General features: G+C 39.2%; 2 protein-coding genes across 2 annotated transcripts; both read right to left on the bottom strand.

The window, feature by feature from the left end:
- Nucleotides 1-398: 398 nt before the first annotated feature.
- Nucleotides 399-1,924, bottom strand: LOC119649112. Its single transcript, XM_038051111.1, has one exon. The coding sequence runs from the start codon at nt 1,708-1,710 to the stop codon at nt 1,132-1,134; it is 579 nt and encodes a 192-aa protein (XP_037907039.1). The 5' UTR covers nt 1,711-1,924; the 3' UTR covers nt 399-1,131.
- Nucleotides 1,925-9,335: 7,411 nt separating this feature from the next.
- Nucleotides 9,336-10,447, bottom strand: LOC119649625. The gene has a single exon (XM_038051860.1). The coding sequence runs from the start codon at nt 10,286-10,288 to the stop codon at nt 9,716-9,718; it is 573 nt and encodes a 190-aa protein (XP_037907788.1). The 5' UTR covers nt 10,289-10,447; the 3' UTR covers nt 9,336-9,715.
- Nucleotides 10,448-11,095: the final 648 nt, after the last annotated feature.

The following is an 11,095-nucleotide window of genomic DNA, read 5'->3' on the forward strand; positions in this document are numbered from 1 at the left end:
TTTGGTATTGAAACTTAAGTAATAAAGAAACAACGGAATTATCTGCATAAATGTTTTTTTTATTAATAATGAAGTTTGTATATTTGCCTTGATTATAACTACTCACTAAATAATGTTTTTCTAATTTATTTCCCGCTAATGTATTACATATATGTACGTGGTATACGAGAGTAAAAAATTGTGAATATTATTTAGTCTTAAATTTGGCATATATTGCGAACAGGTTGATTCCATTCAATATTGCAATAAAGCGAAACAATTGATACGAAAAGTTTTATTAAGGAAAAAACCGAGGGGAATGGGGGTTCCAATTTTTAATAAGGATGTTTAAGGGGCCATCTGATGAAAATGTTTGAAAACGAAACAAACAAAACTTATGGAAAACCCAATATTGAAAATATATTGAAAAATCCATTTATTTGGCTTAAAGGCACAGTAACTTTTAAAGTTTCATTATTTTCCAATTATTCGTTTTTAGTTGCATTTCGCTCGCTTTATTTCGTATCCTTTTGATAATAAATTTCATTTGAATTCGTTTTAAAAATATGAACACACACGGGGAAAACTAGAATACGTTCATCGCTTTGATTTATATAACTATTCATATATGTTACATGCGTTTTCATTTCTAAATTACATTAGTTACTTCGATTAAAACAGTCTTTGGTTCATAAAATTGTATTTTCGATTTAGAAAGGATAACGCGTTTTGCCTAATTCGCTAGAAGTGATACTTCCAATTTTCGAGAAATGTCTACTTAATTTTGAAAACCGTCCATTGCTATCCAATACCTATAATTACCAAGCGAATATGTTTATAATGCTTTTGTCAGTTTTTCTATGTAATTTTAAATTTGGTAAATTAGGTGAGATTGGTGCTGTGTTGATAATTCGAATTTCTGCTTTGAAAAAGTGTGAAAAAATTTTAGATTAAGGTTTATTATTAATTTTCCATTTTCTATCAATGTGTTGGATGAAAGTATATCTGTTCAATGTATCTTTGCTAGATAGGTGCGGTTTTACTTCTGTAAAATTGCTTCAAGTTGTATTAAATTACTTCGTATTAATAAAAAATGTCCTAATCGTATATTATTATTTGTAACAAATACTCCTAATAGATTAAGTAGTTCCTCTATCGACGGGAATACTGGCAGCATACAGAAGTTCGTGGTACTCGTTGTGTCGGGAGTCCTGACATGCCTTTAAGATATGTATATGATACTGGCTGTCGCAGAATTTTTTGTGGTTGCTTCTTCAAGGATTTTTGGCTGGATTCCTTCAATGGTGTACTACTGCAGGATAGAGACCTTGTGGAGATTGAAAAGTTCTGAAGTGCTCTCCGAATCGATGACGTAGAACGTCGATGCAACCTGCTGGTAGAAACACTGGTCTTTTCCACATCTCCGGCATTACTGCTTGTATCGCTGGAACTACAGGATAGCTCCAGGTTAGAATTATGCACATCCTTACGATTGGACTGTATATGTCCTCCGGCCGTTGATGAACAGGAATCCGTTGATGAGCTTCGGGAGTCCTCTTCGCCGTTGTAGTTTAGCTCATCATGAGATTGTCTTCCGAATCGTCGACTTAATGCATGGAAGAATCCAATATTGCGTTCCATTCGAGGGGAAGGTGTTAAGGGTGAAATACTACGTGATTTTGGATCGGGAATGTCTATGAAACAAACACGATTTTCTTCCATGTTGCCCATAAAACAACAGAATTTCACTATGCACTTAGCCACAATTGTCTTCCGCAGTCCAATTTTTTTAAAGCACTAAACAATATCCTTAAATTCGCGGCGTTTATTCTCTAGTCTTTGGCACTCAATTAACTGTCCTCTATTATATCACTGTCCTACTATGCACTAATGTGTTGTATACAAACACTGTTTGGTATTACACTGAAGGCCAATAGATCCGAAAAGAATAAGCTTTGAAAGGACAATGAACATTTGGAGGGATAATTTTTCTTTTTATAGTGCCGGCTCCATGGGGAAACTTCGAAGGGAAGCTTTCTTTGAACATGCGTAAAAAATGGTTTCTGTTGATAGCAAAGGTGAGCATTCTTATTGTTAATTGATGTAAACACACCTGGTTTACAAGAAGTAAGCTTTAGAGATGCTTTCGGTGTTCATGTGTTAAGTAAGGATGATTAAATTATGAGTTCTAAAAGGCGAGAAATCAAAACGTTGTCTTGAATGAAAGTGGTAGAGGCATCAATTTTTGGCTCCAGTTAATATTTTAGTTGATTTGGAGGATTAAGTTGGATTTTCAAACAAAAATAAATAAAGAAGGGGACGCTATCTTATTCTTTTCCAACACTCGTTATATCTTTTTTTTTCTAAGTGATAATAGATAGATCTTATTGAATAAAAAGTTATAAATTCTTCTAAACTGTCCAGAATTTTTAGCAAAATACTTGGGAGCGTAGTAGTCTAAGATACAATTTATAAAATTGGGAGTACGTATGTATCTCAGGGTGGTATTGCTGGCGTGGCAATGTTTCCCATGGTAAAAGCACGAGAAAGGCAATCTGATTTAACATTGGGTGTTCTATTCTCTTGCTACTACTTTTTCGAAAGGAACTTCTGGATCATGCAAAGGAGACGAAGGAAATTACTCCTGCAGTTCATAGAAAATTGATTGTCAAACTAAGATACTGGATTCCATTGCATTTCTTAATGTATGACCTATCCACTGACATTTCCGTCCCTTCATAAACACGTCCATACCCATTGTATGTGGTACCGACTGACTTATCGTTTGAGTTTGTACCGGGGCATAGCATTATGATAACATGATGAAAAAAACAGGGGCTAGCAAAGCCTTGAAGTTTTTAAGTAACATTGGCGCTTATGTGTCCATCTTTTAGAGCAAAAGGAAAACATTGGGGAAAAATAGGCCCCGCTGATGTTTTTCAATCGTTGATATTTGGCTTCTTCATCTTGTTTTGATGCGCTGGCATTTTTAGACTTTGGACAAAATTGAAAAGGCGGACCTACGCGCCATTGAGTTCGCTACATCCACTGACAGAAACAAAACTGCTCAAATATATAGCTAAATTGTTGGACAGAGTGTGATAATTTGTCAAACTATTTCGAATCTCGGTTTTGTTAATACTTATCTTCAGTTCTACTGCCTTTGTCCTCCTTTCCAAATTCAGGATCGCCCTTCAACTCGCCGCTGGGCTTGCTAAGGAACCAGTACTCTTCCTCTACTGTTCCATGCCAAGTGCTTTTAGGGCGATCCACTCGTCGGTCATCTTGGGGGAGTGGGTTTCACTGCATGGCGTAACCAGCAATACAATTTTCGCACCTTCCTTAATGTGTCACTTATCCGCTGCTTTTTCCGCCTTCCGACCACATCACCCATGGGTGACAGGTTAGTATACTCTGATAATACGCCGAAGACAGGTGTTGACGCTTCCAAGGGACGCTGGGGGTGGGGTCACTTTCCATATGCTACTCCCGTAAAGCAATACAGAATCAACACTAGCAGAGAACAGTCCCATCTTAATTTTTGTGTGGAAATAACAGCATTTCGAGATCTTTGGCAGAACAGCAAAAGCAGATCTAGCACTGTTAATGCATCGAGCAGCATCAAACTTGATGACGCCTGTCGGCAGTTTTCTAAATACACAGATTGGTCAACGCCATCGATGCTCTGGCCATTAACACTGATAGGAAGAGTACGATGCCCTGGCAGACTGGGAACCTTGGTTTTCTTGGTGTTTAGCTTTAGTTGAACTCTATTTGCCTCTCATGCCAAGTCCAAAACCATTTCGCCATGGTCGGTGATGGAGTAAGCAAATGTCATCGGTGTTTGGTGTTTAAAGAAAGAGGTCACCTTCCATTGAACTCCTCCATGTTCTTCAGACAAAGCAGCACGAAGACGAAATAATATCGATAACAAGACACAGTTCTGGCGTACTTCACTTTGCACCACAAATCTTCTCAGATTTTATCTGAATCCAACACATGACACTTTGCGTTATTATATGTCGTTCTGGCAATAAATACTAGTTTCTCTCGAATACCCCTCCTGTATACTTCAGATTCACTTTTTGTTCACATTATCGAACGCTTTCTCGAAATCGATAAAGAGTAGGTGAAGGGAAGAGAAAAACTCCGAACACTGTTCCAAAGTAAACCAAAGGGTGTGGTTAATGCAGGCGGATCCGGAGCGGAAACCGATCTATTCTCCTTCGATCAAACTTTCGAGATATTCTTTGATAGGTGTCTTATTTCACTTTCTGGGAAAGGTCCCGAATTCCCATGACTTTTATATTAGTGGAAGCAGCATCGCGGAGGCTGTTTGAAAAACATTGTTCGAAAAATCGGTTTTCGAATACGAAGATATTTCTCGCGCCTAATTACAAATAAAATAGAGTCACAACAAATATAAACGCATTCCTAGCTGGGACTGACGCCAAGTAATTATAAATACATTATTTACATAGTGCTGCAAAATTACGTAAGGACATAAAGCGGTTATCTTCTGGGCGTTCGAGGCTGTATGTGTGGTGTGTGAGGTGGGGGAGAGAAAAACCCTCTGAGCACTCAGACCTTAGTGCCCATTGTACCTGATTCTCCCGGTTAACGGAATATCCCGGAATCGTTTATGTATCGCGGGATTTCTGTTAGTGGATGTGATGCTACCCGCTGCAGTTGGAGCATCGAAAATCCGATGTCTGATACGTCCATAGGCGGGGCACTCACATAGAAAATGTTCCGTGCTTTCGCTTCCTGATTACAGGATGGACACGTATCATCTTGGATAATTCATATTCTGAACATATGCCCAGCTACTGAATTATGGTCAGTCAGAATGCCCATAATATTTCTGCTTGTAGCTTGTTCCCAGTTTTGATAGCAGCATCAGCCAATGCTACTGATACCTCAATTGCTGGTTCTGGTCCAGGCATGGAAGAAACTGAGCCCTATTTTAGTAAAACATCCAAGGTTTCGTTTCCCTCTACGCCACAATGACCAGGTACCCAGAGTAATTCCACTGTATTGAATCTAGAAACAGAGTTCAATCGGTTTCTACATTCCCGAACGATTTTTGAAGTGATCAAAGTACTATTCAAAGCCCTCAATGCAGCTTGACTATCGCTGCAGGTTGCGATGCGTCTGCCCTTCTCTCTATTTAGAATAGCTTCCAGATATTTCACTTCTTCGGAGAGTTGAAGGATCATCATCATCATCTCATCTCTGGACGGCAAAGACCATTTAGTTTCCTCCTTCTTGTAAATAATACTATTGTGGTTTTATTTGGATTTACTGAAAGTTCATGCTTGAGATACCTGTCAATCAAATCAAGGGCGCGTTGTGTACTTCTACACATCATTCCGAGATTTCGACCAACAGACAGCACAGTCACGTCACCCGCATAAGCTTTAATGTGTATTGGCACATTTTGCAGTTCACATAATAGTCAGTTGATCAGCATACTGCACAGAAGTGGCTATGGCACATCTTCTTGAGGGCAGCCTTTCGTCGCTTTCGTTGTTAGGTAGCGATCAACACTCACTTCAGCACACAGTAGTCTCTGTGTTAGCATAGCGTAGATACACTTTATTAGAGTTTCGTCAACGATACCCTCTGGCGGCATCAGAAAGCTTTTGGAAAGACGCACAGTCAAACGCCCCTTCAATGTCCACAAACACGCCCATCGGGTACTCGCTTTTTAGAATTGCGTCCTCTTTCTTTGAAGCCAAAGAATGAAGAGCAGACTCACAGGACTTTTCGCCTTCTCGCGAATGTGACGCTCAACCAGCCTCTCCAGATATTTCAGCGAATACGACGTTAATCTGATTTGTCTGAAGTTCTTTGAATTTGAATAGTCATCCTTCCCAGATAGAGCACCAGGCTGCCGTAATGGAAGGTCGCGGTTCACATCTTATTGGTGGCAGTGGGATTTGTATCGTGATTTCACGTCGGAAACGAGTGGACTCAGCTGTGAATGAGTATCTGAGTCAAATCGGGGTAATAATCTCGGGCGAGCGCAATGCTGACCACATTGCCTCCTACAGTGTACTGTAGTATACCGTTACGGTCTTGAATGAAGTGCTCTAACACACTTCAAGGCCCTAATCCAATATGGATTGTTGCGCCAACGATTATTATTATTATCCTTCCCCAAGGCTTAGCTATGAAGACTACCTTCACCTTCTGCTAAAAGGAAGGCACGTGGCCTCGGGAACCGTTTTACCATGTTGACTTCGGGAAATAAGGCAAGCATCTTGAAAGCACTGTAAAAGTGCGCGATTTAGAGCTTCCAATTGATCTTCTATCGCCAAAAGAGTCCTTAGTCGCCTAGGGAGTTCAACTTTGTCGCCAAGAATTTCATTGAACTTTGCCCAATCCATTTTCCTAGGATTCCGTCTTCGTATTATAGGCTGTTTGCCTGCAATACTCAGATTAAATTCAAAGTAACAGTGATCTGAGAGTGAAACTTCATCTAGCAATCATCAGTTTCTATTCTAATCAACTTTAATAACTTTGAAGTGGAGACTGTTAGGTTAATTACTTCACTTCTTCTTGGCCCTACGAAGGTAGGGGCGCAACCTACGTTTGCGGTCATCAGGCCAGCTGAAGTGATAAAAACAAAGAGCTTCCCTCCTCCAGGATCGTATTTGCTACTGCGCCAACAAATATGCTGAGCGTTTGCATCACAACCTGAGAAAACTATTTCTTTTCTCCTCTTACCATCAACGTGGTATTGTAAGTTGACCGCAACAAGCTGCTGGGTGCAACATGGTTGCCTCTAACAATTTTGACATCAGAACGCAGGCCCTCGGTCTCAAGGAACTTTCATCCAAGAAAATCCTAGTCACCTCGACTGATTGAATACCACAGATTCTGCTAAAACGAACCCATGGCTATTGAACCACAAATATATATGGACAGTCCTGCAACTTTTTCAGCCTTGCCGCCGGTAGATAGGAAGAGGCTTAGGCATGTTGCCGGTTAATTTGACTAACTCTTATGTTTGCAGCCATAAGTGCAGTCTAATATGAAAACCACTGCTAACTGGAAAGTCTGCTGCGTTCAGTGTGGATCTCACCGGGGTTACCAGCTTACCACCTTCTGTCGAAAGTTCTGCTTTCTTGCGTCCGATTTCTCTGGATGTCGCCATACTTACTGGTGTAGCAGCGTCCATATCCTCATTCCCAAGAAACTTCCCCTTTTTTGGCTGTGTCTTCCATTGTCGTCGGCTAGGAGCCTTCCCAAGTTCACGGTGTCCGGGCTACATAGATCTGTTTCCACATACCGGTGTTAGACCAATTCCACATCACCAGTTTCCTTCTCTCTTCCCCTCCGTTTTTCCTGGTACAAGCGGAGGAGAAGGTTCTGATAGTCAAGCTTGTAGTCCTTTCTCTTTTGCGGCTAAAGTTTGCTTCTGCCCAGTCTTCATCTCCCGTATTTTGGAAGGGCAATAGTGTCACCGACAGGCCGGCCCTAGCCAGATTTTCAGTTCCTCTCTTTAAGGGGTTACTATACTATAATTTCTGCTTGACCGCGCCGTAGATACCGGGTGTAGGTTTTCCACTGAAGTGAAGAGCCTGTCTTTCACAGATTTCTCCCTGGAGGAACGTGAATTTGGGGAAGCCTCCAAAATCCATTCCTCGGCCATGATCTGATTTCTCAAAGTCGTGGGTGGATTCGAACTCTGTGACTTCTTACCACTTGGAGAGTTAGAATCCATCTTTATGTGTTTTTGGACACCCTTAGTGTAGTAGTAAACTACCACAGCCTCCCCCGTTGCAACAAAGTGGTGTCCTAGGGGGAGCGTTCGAGCCTGAGTCTGAACCCGAAAATAGTTCGGTTCTATGCTCATAAAATCTAAAGCAACACGAATTTCGCTCTGAAATTGTAACATATTTTGGAATAGCTAAGTTGACAATCTATACAATAAAAGAAAATTCGATTCTGAATTCCTCCTAATATGGTTGCCTTTTTTAATGATTACCATAAGCATTATTCCGACACCTTATTCACGCTTACTTCCGTGAGGTTTCCCGGAATACAATAGCAAGAGGGAAAAGAGCGCTCTTCAAAGTTCCATAATGTAACTTTGCTTAGTCCCTGAACGAATGTCTAGTTTGTAGTGCAGGAACTCTTGCATTGTCGAGGAGCGTCCGCACATTCCAAAAAACAATCTGTCATTATCGGAACCATGAATAATCTTTCGTTAGCCAGAAAATTTCCAAATATGTATCCCTTTAAGCCGCCTTTTGCGACAAGCAGGGAATATTTTGAATGAATTCTTCTCCAAAGGAATTTACTTCCTCAGTGAGGTAATGATGCGAAAAATTTATATATATTAATACTATGGAAGCCCCACCTACTCTACGGGACACTTGGGCGATACACGGTAGACCGTCTTTGGCAGAGTTAATAAAAACAACTACCAGAAAAAGAATGATGGACGAATTCATGAGAAAATAAACGAAAAATTAAGACCATTTTATTGGTATCGGCACTCTTGGCTAATATGAGTGACAAATGTGTCAACTGGTGGGAAAAATATGGAAAATGGCGTAAATATCATAGCGAGGAAATACTTTGAGGACGATTAGTAATCCTGAAACATAAATTTCAATTTGCTAGTACTTCATGAAAATTCGAAACAAAGTACCGAAGGTTCCCATTTGTAGTAATAAAGGTCCTTGTTATCGACCGATGCCTGTTATCGTCTCTTAATTGAAATAATAATTCCCAGAAAGTTCGTTCACACATCTTTGATTTGTAACATAAAAAGCAGTTGTTTTTTGTTATTGTTTTGAGTTTCTTAGAAAATCAGTCTTCTTTGATGATACATGCAATGATTGTAAAAATTGTATAAATATACCGCGGCTTTGTTTTGACAAAAGAACTTATTTACGCTTCGAAATCGTTACCATTAATTGATGTACTTGCAAATTTTGTCCGCCATTACTTTCGAGCTAAATTTTGGCACTGGTAGACTTGCGCAGATATTTCGGTATCTGCATGTATGCTCCTATTATGGTCTGGTAGTGAATAAACTATTAAGTCCATCATAGAAACTTCCTTGTTTCTATAAGCTTTCAAAAAAATTAGCCAAAGTTTCATAATTCACCAGCAGATCTCAATTCGTTGCGAAAACGTCAAATAGATTGTTACCTTTCTCTGAAACGAATCACCTAAATATTCCAACATCTCACTACTGCCAATAATTAATATTAAAAAACGTTTTTAGATTATTTTTGTTTTATATATTATATTTCAATTCATTTTTAAAATCATATCTTACTTGAAGCTACAATATCTATTAAAAAAATTATATATCTAAACTTAACTATAAGCTAGCGTCTAGTAAAATTTTGATATTGATAATTGATATTTAGGTACCGTGCATTTTCAATAGTCAATTCAGAAAGATAAAATTCGAATTACGTAAGGCACACATCACTGTAGACTTTGTCGTTTTCATATCAATTCAATCACCTCCGGAATTTATCCTTTCAATTCATAAGAAGAATTATATCACTAAGTTTGACCAAATAGGTATCCTTTTTCATTACAGGTAATGCACATTAAGTCTTCACAAAATATATCTCAAATCTCAAATCGATATTAAAATTTTCTTTCTGAAGTTACTCTCCTAATTTTATGAACTAATTTCGGGTTTTCGAATTCGATCGTTGAGCCTTTGCAATTCTTTGCTAATATTTAATTATAAATTTCCTTAAATTCTATTCTGTCCCAGTCTCCTTCTGCAGGGATATTGACAACAAACTGATGATTTCGGGACTCTTTGGGTGGGAAGGCCGGACATCCCTTTTAGATAGGTATAAGACACGGGTTGTCGGAGGATTTTCTGCTGAGTTTTTTTATCCTTTTTGGCAGCAGCGTTGGGTTTCTTAGCAGGAGTGGATTGACACGATGTTGATCGTGGTGAGATGGATAAATCACTAAGAGCGCTGCGAACGACTGAAAGGGATCTTCGATAGAGTCGCTTGGACAGGAAATCTACTTTATCTGTATTGTCGGTAGAGCTACTGCTATTCTCGCTAGAATCCGAATAAAGTTCCAAATTTGATTTGAATTCGTCTTTTTGGACTTGGTGGAAGGAGGATGACTCTGATGAACTTCCAGAATCGTCCTCGGCACTATTGTAGATAACTCCATCATGAGATCGGCGTACGAATCGGCGGCTGAAGCCCGAGAAAAACTCACGATATCTTGCCGCTGTTATTGGAGAAATACTACGCGATTTACTCTCGTTTATTTCGAGCGCGCAAACACTGCTTTCATACATTTTGATTTTTCACTTTAATATATCCTTTCACTTGTGTATTAGTTGTAAGTAATAGTCCTTTCGTTTGGTGGCACTTTTCTGTCACTAAATCACAATGTTTAAGTCCTTGTTAAAGAGCAACAGGTGGTTATCCTTTAGTGGTTGGGAAACAGTAGAGAATTCTTGGCTGAAATTCGTAAATATTTATGATAGCCAATTGGCAAGGGAGAGCCTTTTTATACTCGACAATCTGCTGCAACTGAAGTGAACTTGAGTAGGGGATGATGGGGCAGTTAGAAACCTGCGCACTTTTTTTTGTAGGGGTAAATTCGGGGGGGAATTTCGAAAATTTCGAAATAAACAAATACCCCTTCATATTCAGTAAAGCTGCTTTGGTTGCTGGTATCAGATATTACCGTTTTCATGGTCAAACTATCTTTGACTTTGATTTAGGCAAACCTTTTGATAGAAGTGATTATTGTGAAAAGATTTCTTGGTAGATACACTATTTGTAAGCTTAATATAGACAACAAGCGGGATAAGAAATGGTAATGTTGCCTTAAGGGAAGGTACGAAATAAATTTATGAGCCTTGAATAAATTATCAACTGAAGCCAGTTTATGTTCTTTAAAAAAAGCTGAAAGGACGAAACAGCAAAAGTGCTGGCATGAAGTGTGGAAGCGAAGCCATAAGTCATACGCTACTAAAGGATGATCTAAGTGTTAATCAAGAGTGTAATTGGAAATGCGTTGTATTAAACGAAGAATTTTAGACATCGGAAGGTTCTTACATAACAAGTTCAACATAAAGGATAATTTTCAATAGAAA

This window comes from Hermetia illucens, chromosome 2 (assembly GCF_905115235.1).
Source record: "Hermetia illucens chromosome 2, iHerIll2.2.curated.20191125, whole genome shotgun sequence".
In the NCBI taxonomy this organism is placed as follows: domain Eukaryota; kingdom Metazoa; phylum Arthropoda; class Insecta; order Diptera; family Stratiomyidae; genus Hermetia; species Hermetia illucens.